At 34.4% G+C, this 22,995-nt stretch overlaps 1 protein-coding gene across 10 annotated transcripts in view; it reads left to right on the top strand.

Annotated features, from left to right (window-relative positions):
* Positions 1–22,995, top strand: part of cadps2 (Ca++-dependent secretion activator 2) — a 275,041-nt gene that overhangs the window by 188,472 nt on the left and 63,574 nt on the right. For all 10 annotated transcript variants that reach the window (XM_069192478.1, XM_069192475.1, XM_069192474.1 and 7 more), the window contains 6 exons: positions 1,163–1,299; positions 5,376–5,563; positions 16,665–16,766; positions 18,900–18,963; positions 21,696–21,819; positions 22,742–22,845. In XM_069192478.1, coding sequence (XP_069048579.1) covers positions 1,163–1,299; positions 5,376–5,563; positions 16,665–16,766; positions 18,900–18,963; positions 21,696–21,819; positions 22,742–22,845 — 719 coding nt within the window. The remainder of the gene's footprint in view (positions 1–1,162; positions 1,300–5,375; positions 5,564–16,664; positions 16,767–18,899; positions 18,964–21,695; positions 21,820–22,741; positions 22,846–22,995) is intronic.

Below are 22,995 nucleotides of genomic sequence, written 5' to 3'. Positions count from 1 at the left end.
TTTATGTTCTTTTCAACCCCAAAGGCCCAAAGACATTCCGACATGGTCTCAGATTCATAGTAGGAATTGATCATTGAAACATTACCCTGTTCTTTTCCAAACAGACTGGAAATGTATAGTCCTCACAATGTAGAGTCTCAGCAATCAATGGTCACAGGGTAAGATAGACCCTGTACAGGATGCCAGTCTTTCACAGGGCACACTGACACAAACATGCAGACACTCACACCAGGGACTATATTACAGAAGCCAAGGCTAGTCTTTGGACTGTGGGAGGAAAACCACATGAACATGAGAAGAACATACAAACTCCATGTAGATAGCACCGTGGGAACTGCACCCAGGGCCCACTCTTTTTTTGGTGGTTAACACTAAGTACCACGCATATTAATTTATTTTAAGATATTTTAGTGGCTTATAATTTTGTATTTCTATTAAGATAAATTGATTTTTTTAAATCTAACAAAATGACATTTTTAAATAAAATTATTTAATCTTTATTTTTAAAACTGAAAAGGATCCATTTATTATTCTGAAGTAAAAATGAGGTAGTTTTGTTAATATATCTTACATATACAGTAGTATATATCCAATCCTTAAATATTCAACAAATCCTGTGCTATATACTGTACATTCACACATTTTGTGTACATACAGAATGCACTAGATTGTTAAAATAACACTTATTATAAATCCCCTTTCTTATTCCTCCCCATGAACATTAAAATATTACCTGTTACTACATTTATTAATTTTGAATTATGCTGTGTGTTCACTGTGAGACTTAGCTATTGGAAAATGTAAAAAAGGAGTAGGCTTAAAATGACTCATGAAAGTTGGAGTTGACAAAGGCTAAAAATCCCGCTGGAAAAAGCTGTTTGTTATGTGACATTAAAAGGTAATCTGAGATGTACTCATTTTCCCTTGCAGTCACTCATGCTATTACTCAAATTGTGGAATAAATAGTCTTTTTTTTACTCTTGAAGAGAGCAATATTAAAATACAGATTTCCGTAATGAAAATACAAAATAAAATCACCTTTTCTTTAATTTTTAATTCTTATATATTTTGAAAATAGTGATGCCAAAATAATCAGGTTCTAGTAGACAGATCCTTGTTGATGTTTTTCTTTTTTTCTGTCTTCTCTTTCTTTTGTGTTTAGCTTTAGAGCGGTCTCCTAAGCACGGGATGGATGAATTCATATCTGCAGTCCCTTGCAAGTTTGACCATGCTGCCCTGTTTCAAGTGCTTCAAAAGCAGACGCTGCAGCACAGAATGAATGATTCCTTTTCTTGTCTGGTGAGTACAAAGTGGTAAGAAAAAAAGGTGCAAAATTGCTGTTATGAAGAGGCCCTAACCTCCAAGCTCTTTTAATAACCACACTCAGGGTTGGGATAAAGGATTCTAATCAATTGGTTTAAAATATGAAAATTATATGCTCCAAGGCTACTGCTGTGCAACTCAATAGAGTGGAGAATAGGCTCAGGCTGACGGTAGGCTGTGGCTTATAGGGTTCTCCAAAGAGCTTAATGAGGACAGAAGGCTTAATTAAGGACAAAAAAGAGAGGAAAGTAGGATTTACTAGCACCTGTACAGGCATTCGAGGGTTCATTGTGGCTTACCAGATGTCGGACATTATGTCATCTTGTATTTTTTTTGTTTGTTTGTTTTTGGTTTTGAAATGAAAGGTGAAAAGGCCATGATAATGGAGTAGTGTTATAAAACTCCTTTTTTGGCAAATATACAAATGGAAATGCATGAAATGCAGACAAGGGATCACATATCAAGTACAAATAATGTTACACCTCTCTCCTCTAACCCCAGCCGCCCACCACACCACACATGTACACATTGGAAAAACTGGTGCCTTGGTCTTTTAATAAACCTGCCTTTTGGTGCAATAACCTTTTTTTTAGGATGTAAAAAAATAATCTGATTTACAGAAAAAATCTGAATGTTAGAAAATATTAAACAATTAATGAAGCACAAAAGCACTCTTATTATAACTTTACTTTTCTTAAACATGTCTAATTGTAAAATATAACAGCTATGATACAGACAATAGTGGTAAAATTATAAAATTAGAAAATGTAATTGCACACAAATGTGTGGGTAGACACTGACAACTGAACTGTAACTAATGTCATGAAATACCAATATTTAGCTTTGTGGACAGTGCATTTAGCCACAGGAAGACCCTCCAGGCAGATTTAGGAAATCTGTAGAAAGCAATTGTCACTTCTCAAAAAGTACTTATCATCCCAACTGCGAAGCCCCAGGGGTTGGACACTTCTTTTCCCCTGACAAATTCAAGTAAGTGTTATCATTAAATCAGGAAATGTTAAGAGAAGTCATGTACAGCCGTAATGTAGTTATAAACATTCAGTGTTCCTGCCTCCCACTTAATAGTTGATTTGCCTTGTGAGACACACCTTCGCTTTTGTTTCCTACGTAGAGCGCAATTAAGGCCTAATTAATTAGAAATATTGTGCCTCTAGACTTCAGATGAAAAGCTCTTAATTACAGAAAGTAGTGCTCATACAAAATGAAGTGCAGTATACTGAATATACTGAATATATCTGTAAAGGACATGGTTTATTATTAATCAGTAAAATAACTGTAACCAATGTAAAAGAAATTAGGTGTTATTCTTGAATTTAGCCATATCAAAACTACATTTTTTTGTTTTACAAAAATACTATTTAATAAAGAGTTAAGAACCAATGACACAAAATAATTTCTCAGGAGCAGTTAAAATGCCACTAAGGAACATGTTAATTTCAAATATGAAAGCAGACAGCTCGTTATAGGGTCCATTATTGCCAAGACATGAGTTTACCATCTGTTTCTTAGGAGTTTAACATCTTGCATAGCTATGGACATTTTGGTAAATGCTACATATGTATTAATAGAACCTACACACTTTGAGATCCCACATCAAAACATTAGTAAAAATGTTATCCATTGTCAGGATAGCGTGAAACACTTTTACATACAAACCAGAAAAATGTCATTTAGCTTCATTTAAATCAGTTTTGCCACAGCTCTACTGTATTAACAACTATACTGTATACTGTATTAGTGTTGTTGTTATTATTATTTGCTCAGCAGATAGCCTTATCCAGGACCACTTACAGTATACAAAATAATACTGTGTACCAATACCGTGAGCTATAAAAGAAAAATAATGAATGTTTTCCAATTTCAGTGAACACACATTTAAATATTTATTGCCTGTAACATTAGCAACAATGGTCAATAGTAAAGTATTTTTCATTGTATATACTCTAAATGGTTCATTGACCCTTAAATGCCACTAATACTGCACTATATGTGTTAATTTCAGTGAGTCTTCTTGGATAATAACTGAAACTTAGGTGTAATGACTCATACATTCATAACAGTTGTCTGCTAGATTTTTACCATTTAATATCTAATTTTAAATTATTTAAACCTTTCTATTAATTAATTTTAGTTAATTAGTTAATTTTTCAACTTGTTTTTTCAGCTCATAAAATGATTTCCTATGTATGGCATCTTTTTATTTTAGTTGTATTGCTGCTGTTTGTCCCATATTATACAGTATGCAGTCGTTAAAGTGTTTTCGATTGACACATACAGTACAGTGGCCTTCCCTTTCAGATCAATGATTCATTTTGACTGGCTGAAAACTGAAATCAGGTGGATTTACAGTTACTGACTGATTTGTAGATTATTTAGATGTACTGTACTGTGCTTATTTATAATGATACATAATCGAGAAGTCAAGCGTTTGTATATTTACCTATGTTTTTGGTGGTTAATCATGCTTCTCTGTGTTATTGACTGTGAATTCAGACCTTGCAGCACAGTGATAGTATAAACTTTGACATAGCTTGTGTTTTTTGCTGGTCAGACTTTATAGAATTTACTTTATAAATATTACAAATGTACATAACTTCCTTTTGTCTACTTAATCCTCTTTTTTTACTGGTATGGAAATGGAAATGTTAAAAATAAATGGATAAATTACAAATACCTGTCTTTCTGATCTTGATTTTGAGCAAATTCAATTACATGGTAATTAAGAAGAATTAATTTAACAGTGTTGTAAACAGCAGGGTGCCTTTTTTGAGTTACATTACAAATTAAATGAGTGCCAATGCATTTAGCTGGTATTTTTTTAGGTTTCTGTTCTTGTAGCATTTGTTTTGTCATAGTGTAATTTATAGCAATTGCAACATGGTTTGCATTTGATATATTAAAAAAACATTTGATGATAAATATGGAATATTTCTGTAAATCAAGCCAAATGATTTTTTATCATTTCTTAGCACTCTTATGAAGATTACTTATATGGTTCAGTTTGAAGAGTTATACCACTGGTGAATTAAAACCATGATAATGTTATCATTCTAGAGTATCTGTCATTTTTTAACATCTGAAACTAAAATGTGACACAATTGAAACAAAGAGCTATGATTAGTTGTGACTAACTTTGGATATTTCACTCTGACTTAATTTGACTTTTGTGAAGAAAGTGTTTTTGCCATTCTGTGGCAATCTTCTATTAAAATTTCAGTTATCTCTGCAGATTTATATTTCTTAGTAGCCCTTTAGATTTATGGATTTATAGAGAGGAACAAAAAATACTTACAGCAGCGAACACTTGACAATAATCAATTAGATGTGATTGGTAAATGTGTTCATATTGGATGCTCATGAATTACTGTAGTTGTTGTAATGTTTTTTTAGATCCTGATCAATCTGAATCAGAGATTTCTAGATGACAAAAACTGTTTTCCTTTCATGTAGACTAGGCAGAATTAATAACAGGTGTTACAATAGTCTTGTGGATTTGTTCTTTCAAATTGCCCAACTTTTGAAGACTCTATTAGAAAGATGTAAAATACATTAAAGCCATGAGCCAAAAGAGAGGATCATTCGGATTCATGGCTTATTATGGATATTTAACCTTTCTGATTCTACACAGTTTGTGTTGATATTTTATATATTATAATACATGCATATTGTGTTTGTATTTTACAATTCGATTACAGTCTCTACAACTAGCATACCGATTTCAAAATGGATTACAGAGTACTGAAAGGTAATTGAAAAATGACAGATGTAAGACAACAAACAAAACTGTGTATATATTAAAAATATAAGGTAATTTCAAAACAGCCTAAGCCTTATACCAAAATCCCTTACAGATCATGTGTAGATTAATTCCAGCACTTTTTCACTGATTCTACTAAATAAAACACAATCCGTATGTATCTGCTGCCTGATCAGTTCTTTTTCCCACATTGCTGTCTATATTGCACTGTAGGGCTGATTCGTTCACCCGTGGTCATTTTTAATGACTGGAGGATTTCATTGTTTCCGTCTAGGGCTGGTTCAGTCCTGGCCAGGTGTTTGTGCTGGATGAGTACTGTGCCCGATATGGAGTAAGAGGCTGCCATCGACACCTTTGCTACCTTAAAGAGCTGATAGAGTATGCAGAGCGCTCAGCTGTGATCGACCCGACCTTGCTTCATTACAGCTTTGCCTTTTGTGCTTCTCACGTTCATGGCAACAGGTAACTTAATATCTCAACGCCCACTGGTAACCAACAGCTCATATCCAGGGAATGTGCAGACCTTTTATTTGTCACTAAATGTGCACCTTTTGTTCTGTTTTTTTTTCTGTGCTTAACTGACGTGGAAGGGAAATGCTTAACATTCCTTACTTTTTAAGTCGTGTACCACAGCTGCGTGTAATGTTTAAGTACACTGTTACATGGGATACATAATAAAGTGTCTTTTAGTCAGATACTCTTCAACAAAGTTAAAGGTGTTCGTTTTATCAGTGCATAATCAATATGTGAATGTCAGCAGAGAAATATATTGTGAAAATTAAATATATCAGTGTATAAGTGTGAAATAACTGCATCTTTTGTTTTAAATGCAAATAATGTAAGATGTGTTATGACAGTGATATTTGGCAAGTATTAAACAGCAATGAAAGTAAAGGCTGGGCTTCCTACAGTATATACCTCTTTATACCCATTACTGAGACAATTGATCTTTTAGTTGTTCAATTAAACACAATGCCACCATTCATTTAGCAGAACAAAGGATGGCTATAGAATAGTTAAAATTAAAAGATTTATTCTTTTAAACGAATAGAGACGTTTATCTCGTATTGTATATTTTGACCTCTGATTTATGATATTTCATTTTAATGTAAAATATTTCTGTACCTTATAATAATATTGTTCGATAATAGTCCATTGTAGTAAGTATTGTATAGAGGAGATGTGACACCGACGTATGACACAGAAAGATAGCTACAATAAGTTATGAGTATGAATATTAATGAGTTTATTTCCAATTGGAAATGTACGTATGTACATAAAGCACACCCTAACCTGATAAAGTATTCCTTCGAACAAATGCATAGAAAAATGTATGTGTTAAAGAGTTCATTGTTTAGCATCAATTACCTTTTAGGAAGTGCCTCTCATTTGTTGGGGCAATTTTGAGTATTTTATTTAAAAGCAGATTGACAGGAATATAGATAAAAATAATGTTTTATACAAAACAGATGGTGCTTTATTGTATGTCAAAGGAAAGTCAATTATCAATATAGTGTTGAAGTGAAAAACCTCTGATGCTAATCAGATCCTTACATTTAATAAAAGAAGATAGTAATAGCTGTCACTTTCAAGATTAAAGGAATGTGAGTTTGTGAAAAGAAAAGCTATGTGTGAGTATAGGTAAATCAAGTGCTGCACCCAGACTACATACTTGATTTTAACAACAGCCACAGAGTTTTGTTCTTTTCAGATGTTCCCTTTGAAACTCTTCTATTTATCATATTTGTTTTTTAACTGCACATGACATTTTCTTATCCTTTCAATATAAATTCAATAAAACCACAACAATTTTTGTGTGCTTCTTTTATTTGTTGGGCAATTTAACAAATTAGTGAAAGTAATGATTAGCCCTTCTGTCTAATCACCTCCTATAAAGGAATAAAATTGCACTCACTGGCTTTTTGTCAGTCTGCTCTCTAATTTGAATAATTAAGTTTCCTCTAGGATTTCTTTTTATTCAGCACCTGGCAGGCCCTGTTGTGAACGTGCAGTAATGATACATGGGGCTAGTTAATTCTTCTTCTTGGATTCAAGGAATGACTGTGAAGAAAATTACGACTGTTCCAAAATTGTAGACTAGTTGTTTTCTACTTAAGCATGCAGTGAGATTGTGCACTTGCAATTTTACTATTTTTTTTAATTATTTGCTTTTCCTGTGTTATTTACAATTTCAATTTATTTTATGAATCTTATATTTTTTGCCTACTTAACTAAGGTTGGAAAGCTCCCGTGGCAGCTTGCATCTGCATTACTCTTTTATTTCCATTGTCTTATTTCAGTCATGTTGTCTGTGCCAGGTGTCATTGTTTCTTTGACGTCTTTTTACGGGCCCATCTGTTTTCCTTTTCTGAAAGATTTTCAAGGAGGTCAGTGCCGTGAGATATTCGTTAGCAATTTGTTTTTCAAACTGAAATGCATGTTGATATTTTCATGAGTAAATCGGCACTGTGGATGCTAGTCATCCCGATTTATTAGAGCAAAGACAATATAAATACTTGGCTAACAATTGCCTTTTTAGGCTGGTATATGCTTAATTAATTAAAGTGCATTAGTTATGCCTTAAAATGGTTTTGAGATTCCTTTATTATATGTAAATTGTTAAGCACAACCAGTAAACAATAACATTTCTTTTTTAGCTCATAGTTAGGAGGAATGATCATTCAGGTAGGAATGTTGACTCATTACATACAGTATATAGAGCTCTGGAATTTTGAAATAAGCTGAACTCATTTTCCTACATCACTTATGCACTGAAGGTATCAATGTCTGACTTCTGCATGTGCCTCTGTATGAGGTAGTAACTAAGACACAAGAGCAAGATACCAGATACTGGTGTGGCTGTGACTGCTCTGTATTGTACACTGTGTTCTGCTTCTAGCTGCAAAGCTACTCAAAGGTCATAGTACTATCATTTAAAATGTAAGAGCAAAAGGATTACTGATTAATTTATTTTGATAAAAGTCTGAACCATATAAATATTCTGTTTTTGATAGAATAATGTCCCTACTGTGGGTAATGAATGGTGGACAAATAACAGATAAACTACAATAGCCAATTACTGGAATGGTTGTATTTTCTTTTACTCGTGAAATGGAAATATGACTGTCAGGAGGATAGAAACCACTAGTCAAGCCCAATTTGAGGTTGGTGAACTTAAATTATGAATGTTGTAATAAAATATTTGAAATTGTAAAAATTCATGTCTGTTTTAAAAGGTCTATTTGTGGTTTTGATTTATGCCACTGTTTTAAAACTACCTTGATTTTTTCATGGGTTTTAACACTTAAGATAGAACTGTACATCAGTCCTATACAATTTGGATACAGATGTTATTCATATATTTTACAATGGACAGAAATAACTATGATTTTCTAATATCACTTAGGAGGTATATAAGTATAGGTAAACTTTTTTTTATGTCATGTGGAAGGATAAACCTGAGTTTGAGATATGACAGGCCTGTTTTAGGTTTGAAATGAAACAGATTGAGTAAAGTGACAGATTTCCATAACATAACTGAGGGGATGTGTGGTTCAGGATGACAGGAGTGACAGTCTTCGAGCTCACCTTTCTCACTTGTCACTTTCTATACCTAAAGCTTCTTGCTGTCGTATCTGTCAGTAGCTCTGCTGAGGCTAAATATGACAGAACTATTTACTTCAATCCTTCTCTCTTAGTCACTCTTGATGTTTGGCCATGATGGTGAAATTTTCTACTTTATCTGAACCTTTATACCAGTCACCCCATTAAAGGGACATGACATGTACTAGACCTACGGAGCATAAATAAATATTGTATTTTGTCATTCAGATCTGATTTATTCAAAATATTGCTTTGTTGGCAATGCACTAGGTTGCACTTGGTTGGAAATGTTTTTGATGAGGCCTTCACATCCAAGGTTCACAAATGTCACTCACAGTTGAGCAAATGCTATGGTAGAATTATTCAAATAAAGAAATCCTAAGACTTAGTAACCTGTGCCCTTTAAATACAGTCAAAGAAGAGGAAGGTAATTTCTGTCTTTTCAGCAGCCTGTTAACTTGTCATGACCTTCACAGTACCAGGTCAGTATTATCCAGGCTCAAACACTGTCACTTCATTTCATTTGGACAATACAGCTATCCCTGATCTGCTGTCTCTCTCTGCTGAACTCTGACATGTGCAGTGAAGCATTATGGGAAGTTTGATAGGATTTTGATAAAAAGAGCCTCACCAGGAGAAAGCTGCTTATATTTGTACACAGCCAATATAATGAAGGGTGTTTTTCAAGTGCCTATTGGGAACTTGCTTCCAGTTACACAGTCGATTATGTTTGTTTAGGACAAAATGAAACATTGACAGTACAGCTAATAAAATGTTTAATATTACTATTTAGTAGAGACCGTTATACAAGATTTCTTATCATTTCTTATGCATGCATTAAAAAACATTTAGTAATATTTTTGACATATTGTTATTTATATGGACATACTGTACTTAAAAAAAGTTAAATGTATTTTGACCTCCAGTGAACAAACCATTTAAACCTTTCATTTTGCTATTAAATAACGTTGGTAACATTATTTCCAAAATCTTATTATCCACAAAATAAAGTATTAATAAATAGGAACTATATCTCTCTTTTGGTTTTCAGGAGGAAAAAAACTAATTAACAAAAGTCTAATCTGTAACACTGTAAAAATGAAAGACTGTTTGTGGCACCAGTGTTTAAGATTAACTGAGCTGTTAAAGCATGAGACTTTGAATCTTAATACTGTATGAACCTCACCTTTAGTATATGAAACTATGAAAGTAGTTGTGGATGACATAACTTAATTTCAATTGACTTTTGAAGTGGAAATGCATTTAAATATTTGCATTAGCATTTTTCCTCAACACTTTTCTGTCTCTTCCTTCTATGCTTGTAGTTCCTCTAGTCTGAATCGGGGAGGTCTTGCCCTGGTACAGGAGAGCTCATTGTCTTCTGGCTTTCATTGCAAATGAGGGGTGAATGACTGGGATCAATCAGTTTCTTAATTGGGAGAGGCTAACATGCTTTCTCACTCTCTGAAATTTTAAGACTACCTACAGTATAAAACCTTTCTGCTTCCAGGCCTAGATATCCCCAATTGAAAAACTGTTACTGGAGTGTGATATATATATATAGTAATAATATTATAATGTCACTAAGACTTGAAGTAATGCATGTTCATCTGATGACCTGTCATTTTAACCACAAAGCACTTGATTAATGAGTGCATTAATCACATTTTCACAAATACCTTTGATTAAATTAACAAGCACAACTTCTTTCTAAAGAGCTATCTTTATTGCACTGTGAACAATAAAACTGCTTTTAGGACTCCTGGTTAGGGTGCGGATGGTAATGGCAGCATAATATGGATCACCACCCGGCAATTTTGTAATAAAGCCTTGAATTTTTATTTTTCTACATTACGTTTGAAAAAATAATAACTATGGGAGAAGTAGGAGAAAACTACAGACCGTGGAAAATGTCGAAACTGCAACTTCTGACCGCAGTCGGAGCAGCTCACCGAGTTCTGAACAAGGTGGCGCAGATGCCAGTCTTCAGAAAATATCATACGAACTTAGAGACTTCAGATGGGTCAATAAAGAGCAGCTTACAGATATTAAACAGGAGCTGAGCAAGGTTAATAAGAGACTGGATAAGGCAGAGGGACGGATCAAAGAAGTGGAAACAAGGGTCTTAACAACAGGAACTGTGATAAAGAAACTCTTGCAACGACAAATTACATTGGAAACTAAATTAACAGATCAGGAAGGTAGGTCGCGCAGAGAAAACATTCGGATTTACGGAATCCCCAAAGAAACGGAGGGTAGCTGCATGGTCACCTTCCTTGAAAATCTGCTGAGGGAACTTGATTTACCGAAGGATGTGGAACTGAGATTTGAAAGGGCGCATAGAGCGTTAGCGCCGAGACCTAAAGGCCCTGATGCCAAACCGCGCTCCATTGTAGCCAAGTTCTTAAGTTTCCAGATGAAAGAGGAAGTGTTGCGTAAAGCTTGGCTTTTTCCATAATAACAAACGATTTTACGTGGATCATGATTACCCCCCGACAGTACTCAAAAAACATGTGGAATATTCTGAACTCCATTTCCGAAAAGGCTATGGGTGTTTTACGAAGACGGCACCTGCCTATACCATTTGGCAGCAGAAGCCACAAAGGACATGGCAGAGCAGGGACTCAAAGTACAAGTTATACCACCAGCGCCTACACTGGAAGAAGAAATCGAGCGACTGTTGACTTGGCAGAAGCCTGGTAGACGGGGTGGCCCTGGGAAAGACCGGTCCTCGAAACAACAATATAAGGAGAAACTACAGAGTTTCAGTCAGAGATCCCCCTCGCAAGATGGAAGAAAATTGATGCAGTGAGTTGTTAAAAGTCGGTCGGTATTTAATTGTTTAGGTTTTTTTTAATACATTTCTTGCGATGTTTAAGAGAATTTGTAAATGTCGGGATAGATCTCTGGTGATTACGACTACAGTGAGTTTTTATTTTACTTGGATACCCTCTTTTTTCTTTTTATAATATAAGTTTGGATTTGCCATCGCACCACCTGCTTAAGGGCTATCCTGCAGAGGAGAAGGAAGACTTCACTAACAGACTTTTTTTTTTAAAGAGAAGCCCACACAGGGTTCGTTGGAAAAGAACCCCACAGTTGGAAGAAAGTACTGTGAACGAGATGGAGATGGATACAGTTTTGTTTAAGATTGTTTGGTTCATGTTTTTGTTTAATTTGTTTTTTGTTTGTGACGCATTATTAGAAAAAATGATGGGAAGAGGATGTTTAACAATATGAAACATATGTCTCATGGGAGAGAGTTTGAAAGTTCTACCATTTACATAAAATATGTCCAAGCAAGACCTTAAAATAGTTACATTTAACTATTGGTAATGGAGTACCCTATTTAGAGAAGTAAGATTTTGTCTAAATGAAGAAAGAAGGGGCTCATTGCTTGCTTTTTTACAAGAAACATATTTAAGTGTACTGGAACATGAGAAATGAAGGAGAATGGCGACGATAACACCAGAAGAATTTAATTCAGTGATTACGAGCCTCAGAGCTAATAAATCACCTGAAACTGATGGTTTTAATTCAGAATGGTATAAAACCTTCTGAGCAGAATTAATAGCAAATTTTCTTTCTGCTTGTAACTCGGCATTAATTGGTGGAAAAATGCCCCCATCATGGAGAGAGGCTATCATCTCAGTTACCCTAAGGAGGGGAAAGATAGATTAGATTGTGGATCATTCAGACCAATCTCAGTCCTTAATGTGGGTTATAAAATTTATACAGCAATACTGGCTAAAAGAATTGAAAAGATTCTCCCTCATTTGATACACTGTGGTCAAACAGGGTTTATTCAAGATAGACAAACCCATGATAACATTCAACACACATTGTATATAATGAGCCATATTCAACAATATAATTTAGAAACTTCTTTGATGAGCCTAGATGCTGAGAAAGCTTAGTTGGAAATACCTCTATAGGGTCTTAGGTAGGTTTGGTTTTTGTGGAAATATTATCAAAGGTATTCAAACTTTATATGATAGACCAACAGCACAAATTAAAATAAATGTTATCTGATAGAATAACTTTAGAATGAGGGACTAGACAAGGCTGCCCTTTATTTCTATTCAAACTTTATATGATAGACCAAGAGCACGAATTAAAATAAATTGATATTTATCTGATAGAATAACTTTAGAATGAGGGACTAGACAAGGCTGCCCTTAATGCACCAATGGCCCTGGTGGCCTGTTCATCTCCTGGGACTCTTGGTATATAGGCAGATCCTCTTTGCTCAGCTCTGGTTACTCATGGGACACCAGACACTTGTTCCTCCCTCATAACTAGGAACTTTTGGAATGTAGACATATTCTCCCCCTCACCTCTGGGGCCTCTTGGGTCAAGGGCCTGATCAAACCCTGCTCCTTTATCAACGTTGATGCAGCAAGTTTTGCAGTTTCATTGTGGCTCAGAATTTCAACTAATCTGGCCCTTTATACCAGGTCCTCCTGTGTCTGAAGGTCTTCCAATTTATCTTCATTGTCTGCAAGAATCACATTTACTGACACTCTGTAATTTGCTAAGAGACTTCTCTGCAACCTTCAGCTTGATCAATAGGTGCTGAGTCACTTTGGTTAACTGATCGAAGACAACTTGTGCTTCCTACTTGAATTACGGCAGCCATTTTTCCCCATTCTGCCTTAATGGGAATCTAGAACAACGCTAGAAGTACCTCCTTCATCTCTTTCTGCCATTGCCTAAGCTGTTGTTGCATAACAACCTTCCCAATCTGAGTAGAACTGACTTCTTCTTGGTATTTATTTTTCAGCAGACATCAGTACTTTCAAGGATTTCTAAACTTTCCAGCTAAAGATTATATTTTTGGATCTGTAATTGTGTACATTCATCATACAGTTGGAGATTCTTCCTGTTTTTATTTATGTCCTCTTGATATGTTGTTAGGGGGGCTTCTGAGTGAGGATTCTCTCCACCAACTGTCTTCTCTCAGCAAAGACCTGGCTGTGCTAGGACTGTAGAGTTTCCAGCAGTATGCACCATCACTTCGGCTTCAGAACCTTCACTTCTACTTTGGCACTGAATGCCCTAGACAGGAGATCTGGGAGGGAAGCTATCACCCGCTTGACCTTCTCTGGCTCTGCCTGTAGGCCATGGACTTCAGCTGGCTGATCATGCAGCCTTAGCAGATATTTCTCTGCCTTGTATGAATACCTGCACTTTCCTTCCCTGACTGGTCTCTAATGCACACACCCTGTAGCACAGATCCTCACAGATGGCTCAGAGAAATGACTTCTTCATTACAGTAGCCTTCTGAAAATACTGTCAAACACAGAACCAGTAGCAGAAAGCAATCTGTGTCTTCTTGGTTGGAACCTTTCTTATGGTCTGATTCTTTTTGAAGTGCTATAATGCCAGGTCCACACTACCAAGAGCACTGATGAGTGGTTATGGTATTAATTTTAAGAGGTGTTGACCCACCATCCTTTGATTTCCAGCTCTTTGGGCCATTTAAGAAAACTCACTAATGTGTAATCACTCGTGATGCTTTGGTGTAGCCACTTTGAATTCTTATCTGTTCTTGGGTATAGGAACGTGAATGTTCTGTGCAACTTTAAATAAGGGCAATGACTTCACACAAATAAAATTTCCACTTTTTTGTTTTAGATGAACTATTTGTTTGTATTGGCTATGTGTTTTCTATCACTGGTAGACTGCATTGTGAGCATCTCCCAATAGGTTAAAAATCATTTTTTTCTACAAAGAGGTACAGTACAGTAGCTGACATATTATATGGCAAAATGTTTCTGTATACTTCAGAATTAATTCTACTCCACCTCATCATTATTTCCATTATCAGCAAAGATGAGTAAGACTGTTCCAGGGTCAGCCACTGGGGCCCAGACCACGTTATTACTTCCTTCTCTCTTCACAAGTGAGACGGTATTCCTTTAAACATATATACTTCCTTCTCCCTCCACATTTGAACTTTTCTAGAGAAATTTGACAAAGGATTATTTGAGTCTCACCTTTTCATAAACCTTTATTCCAGAGCCCCCTTGGCACATCTTGATATTTCCAATCGAACTCTAATCTGTCTTTTCCGGTTTTTGGTTATGATGGTTATGATGAAAGGTTTACATTTTGCAGTGCAGCATTTGAAATTCTGCTGTGTCAAATCTTTGAGAGCTGTGGATTTTTATTCCTTAACCTTTGCACTCTGGATTGTTGGTAATTTCTATGAAAGTTGTTTTAAAGTTTTCCTTGAAAGCTCTGACGATTTTTCTGGAATAAGCTGCAGATGTTTTTCTATGCCAACAAGTTCTTGGCTGACTGGTAGTTATACCCCTTGTATTTTTCTTTTTCAGTGCATTCCAAATTGTAGATTTTGGTACACCCAATTTCTGTGCTATGGGTCTAATTGAGATTTTTTTATCAGCTTCACAATTACCTGCATTTCTTAAACAGGGTGTTCCTAGTTTTCACTTTGACTTGCAACTACAGACTCCAAACACTGAAGTCACACAGATACAGGTTTATAGGATGTTCTTTTATGAGAGTCTAATTATCAAACAACAAAAATATGTCAGATTTGGTACTTTGATTATCACAGTATGTTTTTAAGCAAGTATTATCACAGTATAATTTTGCTTATAATAAAAATAAAAAACTGTTTTATCAGTCATGAGCTATTTTATCAGTCGTGTTTTTTGTTCACATTAAATTATTATTGGAATTCATAGTGAAAATCCCACTTTAGACTTCACTGTCCTCAATCTTTTGGAAGGTAATGTCTATATTATTCAACTAGGCATTAGTTAGAATCTATAGAGATTATCTTAAAATGATTATTTTGTACTTTAAATATGCTACATTTCTATACATTATGGCCTGGAGCACACATGATGAAGGGAAACAAAATCAAGCACTGGTTACAATTCTAGATTGTTCTTCTTTACTCCACAGTCTGCTTTGTAACCATGAATGCTCAGATGACCTTTCTAAAATGTACCTACAGCTGGCCTGTTCTGTAGAAATAAATGAAAGAGCACTGAGGATCTGGAGATTGGAAGGGCTTTATTTCTCAGCAGGATATTTGCAAGAAGGAGGGCTGAACGGGGTATTTACTCCTTCCACTTTACGAGTGCATGAAAAGAGATTTACCTTTCACTTTGTCCAAGTGCTTAGAAAATCCCTCTACAACATTGCACCTCTGACAAAGTTCAGATCTTATGTGGCTCTTTCTTAGGAAGGGATAAGAAATCTTTTCCCCCTTTTTTTCACTGAGATTAGCGGTTGTTGTTAAGGCAGTGGATTTTTTTTTAAATGGACTATAAATGTGAGAGGGGAAAACTCCAAAAATAACACATAAAATACAGCTTATTTGAAGTAAAAATATTAATGTAATTGTAGAAACTAATCATTGCATTTAAAAACAGTGCATGGTATTACAATATCCTAGAATCTGTTAGACGTCCTTTATACAGAGATGTGAAAACATATTTTGAAGGAAACCAGTGATGATGTACAGTAGCCTTAGATCGTGATTTGCAGGCACTTTTCCAACATAGCTAAAAGAGAAAAACACTGATTAAACTAAATCAGACCAGGTTTTGATGTGATACAATCACTTTTTTTCTACTTTGTCATACATTACATTTTTTCTCGCTTTACTCCTGATGTTGAGTTTTCCTCCAAATAGGTATAACAAGTGAATATCAGCATTTTAAACATTAAGTAAATGGAAAGACTATTTCCATTGAATCTGCTACTGTATATACAATGTGCTTCATAACCTGCAATATTAATGTAAATAAAATACTGTAAAAACAAGACTTAAAAAACTTTCAAACCCAACCCCAGAAGGTTTTTCTGGCTTTTATTTTTTTTTTGTAATACTAAATATTTTATTTTTCATATGAATTGAACATTGCAGTTCTTCCTGATGCTAGCTTTGTAACAGAGTGGGAAAATATAATTTATTTTACAGACCTGATGGAATTGGGACAGTGACCATTGAAGAGAAAGAACAATTTGAAGAAATTAAGTGCAGACTTCTGGCTCTTCTTGAAAACCAGATTATCCACTTCAGGTAAAGACCTATAAACGTGCATGGGAATAAAAAATGCATTGTCCACTTATATTGTCTTTGTTATTTTTAAGTCATGACTTTAATTTCTCTTGGTTATGTAAACTATTGCTTTTACTAATATATTTTGACCAGCTGATCAGCCTTTCATACTAAAATATTGCTGTGTTAGTAGAAAGATTAAGATTTTTAAAAATCAAATATTTAGGGTGTAAAATAATGTTTTAAAAGAAAAGACTAATTAGGTTTCACATCTTTACTGCTTCAATATACTGCTTTTCACTTTATGTCCCCTAAAGATGAGTGTAACTGATAAACCCTATATGTTAATAACATACTTTTTAAAATTGTTATCTGCTGTCCTTTACATGTTCCTAAAATGTCATACATTGTGTAATTCAGATTGTTTTTATATCTAAATTAGCACACCTGTGTCTATAAAGAGAGCCAAGAATGATGATAAAACCGAATCAACAAACTTTTTTGTAGGGACCCAAGTTTCTAAAGTGTGTATCACAATACAATGGTCTAACTAGAACACTAATGCAGATTTTCTGTTCCCACTAATTTCATAGCATGTGGGAGAGCTGAGGATAGGATATTATGATAAGAGGATGTTGTTTTCTGATGTTCATGCTCAATATCTCAGTAGCTTCCCTGCAGTGAAAATATGATTCTGTTTCATCGCTATTCTTTGGTTAATTTCTGAACCAGGGTATGCGAATTAAAGTATAAACACTTTCTTATTTGTGTCGAACATTGTATTTTTGGAATACATACAACACAGTGGGGAAAGTAATATGTTAATTATCAGAATCACAGGGTGTTTTGCAACCTTTGAATAACTAGGAAAAAAGAAAATTCTAATGACATTTTTCTCAGCAAAACATAGTACATGGGATGCTTTTTAAAAAAATATATTATTTTTATTCCCACAGAAAATATAGCAATGATCATCTTACAGAAGATTTCTGTACGTTTTCTGCTAAATATGGCACAAAGAATAAATTGTGAAGTTGGGAATGTTATGAGTTAATTACTTACTAGCACATATATTTAATCTGTTTTTTAAGCATTGAAATGTTTTTTATCTGTTGCTTATGTTCTTTACATATCATAAAACATGAATAGCTCTTCAAAAAATATCCACTTGGGACTCTACTGATTGGAATTGGTGAATGTAACCTTAGCATCATCAACATCTACTCATCAATGCCTCTCACTAATAGACTAATAGGAGTAAACAATGGGTTAAAGAATGTATGGATTATGCAAATATGTAGAGTAGGACTGGCCAGTAGGAGGGAAATGCAACAACAAAAATCACATAGCTCATTTGCAATCAGGATTAGGTGGTAACACAGTGAAGCTGATTAAGACTATTTTACTAATTTGTTAATGCCCCCAAGGGGGAGTGTTGGAGTGTCAGCACACGGTGGGATAATGGGTACAAGTGGAAGCCACTTCAGTAGTTAAATCTTTGGTTGCACCTGCACATAGATTGCACTAGCAATCTTAAAGACTTTTAACTAACTCAGTAGGAGGATGTCCGAAATTTTGCTTTAAATTCCCATAACATGTACCCTCTCCAAACAGGTTATTCTAATACAAAAATATCTCTCTCTTTAAAAACATATCAATAATGATGTGTTCCTCTCCATGACCAAATCAGCAACATGCATTAAACAAAACAACCATCAAGTTAACAAGCATGATTCAGAATCTCACATAATATATCGAACATAAAAGTATAGCAAAATCAGCACTAGCAATTCTGCTGTAATAGAAATACAGTATATATTCTGTTTGTGACTATTTAGACTAGAAGATGAAGAAATATTGCACAACATATTACTTTATCAAGAAACAAATGCCCTGAGCGTTCCTTTAATTATCACTATCATTACTGTTGTTAATATTATTATTGATAATAATCTATATAAAGTAATTAATATTATACAGTATATATACCAGAGATAAAGTAGTATTGCATATCGTATAATAAAAGCATAGACACAACTTACACAATCTGTCATCTAATTAGTCATTATAAATTATTATTGTAATTATTTTACAGTAACAGTAGAGCTGAAAGGTCCAAAAGTTACTTCTTATTTTCTGTCCTTTTTATTACAGGTACTGTTTCCCATTTGGACGTCCAGAAGGTGCTTTAAAAGCTACTCTTTCCTTGCTTGAGAGGGTATGTCTGGGATTTGTTTATGCCTTGTGATCTGTGGGTTGGCATATATTGCAAATGAACAGGTGGTCAAATGAAATACAGTACATTAATATTATACAGTATATATATATCAAATCTTATATTTTTAAAATTTTGATAAGTTATTGTAAAGTTAAGACTAGGGGGTCAGTGTAATTTAAAGAAGGTGAGTGGTGAGTGGGGAGTTATTGCGTTGATATAGCGAAACAAAAAAACTGCTTCTTTTGAACTCGCATGCCTTGTTGTAAACAACAAGGAAAAACGTAAAAAAAACGTTCTGAACACATTTTAGAGTTTGTTCATTATCTCTATATTAATGTCAGTTAAATACCACGCTCTTATCCCTTTTCGTTTGCAGTGTAGCTTGTAATTTATTCAGCTAAAGCGGAAAGTCCAAAACATTTTACACTGCTATTTTGCATGCTTTCGTTACATATATTTTTTTTATTAAACTTTATAACGTAGAACAAATATGAATTAGTACGCAACATTAAACTCAGGTATTTATGAGAAATTGTTTGATAGGTCCAGCCTTATTCTTTCCATAAGAAAACAACCAAACAGACGTTTTGCTATTTTGCATGCATTCAACATATGGTTGTCTGAAAAGCAGTGTCCTTTATTTAAAAGCGGTTATTACATCTTTTTTTTACGATTTTCAGTCATTCAACCCGTTCCTACATCTGTAGTAATGTATTTATGTCATGTAGTCAGGTAATTCATGTTCTACGTATGTTCAAAATGTCGGTACAACCGAAACTAAAACCACGAAGTCAGCGTTAAAATGTAGTAAGTTTTAAAAATATATAAATTCAGAGCGTTGGTGGACGAAAGCGCCAAGGGATTGGGTGCTGAACTGAGAGATTATTACACTTAATTGCTGTTGATTTTTTTACCGTATGTGTTGCTCATAGAGCGACCTCATACAGTATTTCTTAATCACCCAACTCAGAAATAAACACTTCAATCTTCCAACTGGAGCATCAAAACTTTGCAGGAGACTTGTATCCTAAACGTAGAGGCTTGCGGATTGTGATTGCTTATTTTTCTTCATTATAAAATGTGATTTGTATAAAATGTGAAAAAGTGATTGTTGGTGCTGTGTATGCTTATTATAAAGTCAAAAGTAGACACTCTCACTTCTGATTAAAGACGGTGCGTAGCGACCCGTACTAGTATCAATGTGTGGTGTAGTTCGCATTTCTAATGTCGTCCGGAAGTTTCGTTCATGTTCGTTAAGGTTACAAAGAAAGACAATATGTTCAAGTACAGCAGCTGATCTAACCTGACTAGCAGGAACAAGGCACGTGTGTTATGTCAACCAGCCAGCAACTCTCATAAACAGACGCAGTATGTGCTTCATGATACAGTCTAACCTGGCAGGCATAGATAAAAAAAAAACTCTAGGAACTGTAAACGTTTTTACAATTGATTAGTACCTGTATCAAAGACCTCGATTTAATACTTTTGACCTACATATACTATAGGTGTTGTATAAATTAGTGACATAAATCTTACCCAAGAGAGCTACACTTCAATGTCTGAAAGTACTATTTATCTTAGGAAATGTGAATAATAGCAGTCCACCGTGGCAACATAAATCTAGTTTAAATTTAAGGTGCTATGCCCATGATGGATTTTCAGTAGTATTTTATCATTAGTTTTAGTAACTAATTGCCTAATTAATAAAATGAGGGAGGTTCGTGAGCTACTGTTAAAAGGCTCTATACTTCAAACCGAAGAGTCGTGGTCTGTAATTCCGAGTATGATGCTGCTGTTGTACCCTTGGGCAAAGTGCTTCACTCACATTCCTACAGTAAATACGTTCTGTATAAATGAGTCTCCAGTACGTCATGGTTCTCAAGTGCTGTACTCGGTAAAATTTAAAGAGTAAAAAGTAACCGTTTTATCCTCCTTGTATTCTTTGCTGAATGTGCGAAATAGGCATCGAGAATTCTAATACCTATTTACTTTTCGTAATGATCTATTCACGCGTTCTTAATAACAAATGTCGTTTTATGATCTGCCAATAGTAAAACGCCCATTTTTATTTTTGTTGTTCATTTAACATGTATGTAAATAAATTTATTTTACTTTCCGGATTTATCAGGTTATTTTGTGCTCATATTGCATCGAAGAAACGGAAGACTACAGCTTGCTTGAACGACTGGTTCCATGATAGATTGTTTTAATATATCGACAGATTTTTGCTGCTTGACCTGTTGTGCCATCACTCGTGGAAACTAAAACATTTCTCAATTTCGAAAGTTTCCATTTAGCAGGGAAATTACACATATGATAATATTTCAAATCATTTCCATATATCTGGTAATAACATGGTGTTTTCTTGAAAATTCTTATATAAACAGCATTTTAGGTGCACAATAACAAATTAAATTTTTCAGATTTTATTTCCATCAGTATTGAATTGCACAATTTTGTGGGTTCTTATACAGAATTTATAAATTTACAATAAGTAAAGAAACTTTACATATGTCTTATATATTATATTTTCTAACAAATATAGAATGTCTTTTAAATATATAATGTTTAACATATTATGAGTAAAAAATGATCCTGTTTGTCAGAACTGGACAATTAAGTGTAAATCAAATCTACAGTATACACACAAGAAAATCTTCCTCCGAGAATATCTGTCATTTAAAAATAAAATGAACAACAATAGCAAAATACCAACATTTTCTCTTGTCTAGGTTTTAATGAAGGACATTTCTACTCCTGTTCCACCTGATGATGTGAAGAAAGTGGTCCGTAAATGTCTTGAGAAAGCTGCTTTGATAAATTACTCTCGCCTTACAGAGTATGCTAAAATTGAAGGTTTGTACTTTGGTGTCTACAGCAGAAAACGCCTGAGAAAACCAACAAGGTCTATTAACTGAACCGTCTAATAAAAGTCTCTCTTTTTTCCCCCCACTTCTTTTCTGAACAAACCTGAGCAATTGCGACTGCAAATGTCTCATTAAAATCTCAGCTGGTGAATTGTAGAACCTGTTCCTATTCACTCTGCTAATCTGTCTCCTGGGAACCCGCTGCACTGCAAACCTCTATTTAACTCCTCCCTGTTGCTTTCTCCCCTTTCCTTTGTAATGTCACTGCATTCTGGAATAGTTCTCATTTCTCTTCTCTTTAAAAAGGAGTACTCATATGCAATCTCCATCTTGATTTTTAGCTTTAATCAATGAAGATAATGTAATACACTTTCCTAATATTGTATTAGTAAGAAAATGTATAGATTTTCCTAATATTGCATTAAAATCACATTATAGTTTTTTTCTTGAGTCTCACCTACTTTCTCATTAAGAATATTAGCAGATTCTAAACATAAATTCTAAACAGATTCAAAACATATAATTGCAGCTGGATTGTCCATCAAAATATACCCTTGTTTGCTACAATTACTATTTTTTTAAAATAAGATACATACATGAAAAAAATATTTTTGTTGTAAAAACTCACAAGAAAAAATCGATAGCATATATTTAAATACCATAAATCAGTATGCTGCTATGGTCTTGCAAAGCATGAATAAAATACTGGAACATCTACAGGTTTTAGACATCTCTTTTTGGAAAAAAAATACTTTGAAGGTTTATTTTGAAATTGTTCTGATGAAAGCCATTAAAATTTCTCATTTATTTTTTATGTTTGACTGCTTTTTGTGCATTACTTTGAGGGTGAAGTACAGTAGAAGACTGTGTCCAAGAACATATGCCTTATTTCTTTGTTTATATTTCTGTAGACACAATAAATCTAGGTGCACCTACTAAAAAGCTGGAAGATGTAATACGCCTTGGAGAACTGTGCATAGAGGTACTTCAGCAAAATGAAGAACATCATTCAGAGGTAAGGAAGGTTCCCTGTGTTTATTAAGACCTGTTACTCACAAAAGAGCTAGGTTTAAGTAGTTTCTTTTTTAGATGCATTTCTTCTTTAAGAAATATCATTGTGGGCAATGCATGCTATAATTATTTGTCCTAAATCGTACAGCTTCAG

The sequence above is a fragment of the Lepisosteus oculatus genome, chromosome 7 (genome assembly GCF_040954835.1).
Source record: "Lepisosteus oculatus isolate fLepOcu1 chromosome 7, fLepOcu1.hap2, whole genome shotgun sequence".
NCBI lineage: Eukaryota > Metazoa > Chordata > Actinopteri > Semionotiformes > Lepisosteidae > Lepisosteus > Lepisosteus oculatus.
This window is presented reverse-complemented; position numbering and strand designations above follow the sequence as displayed.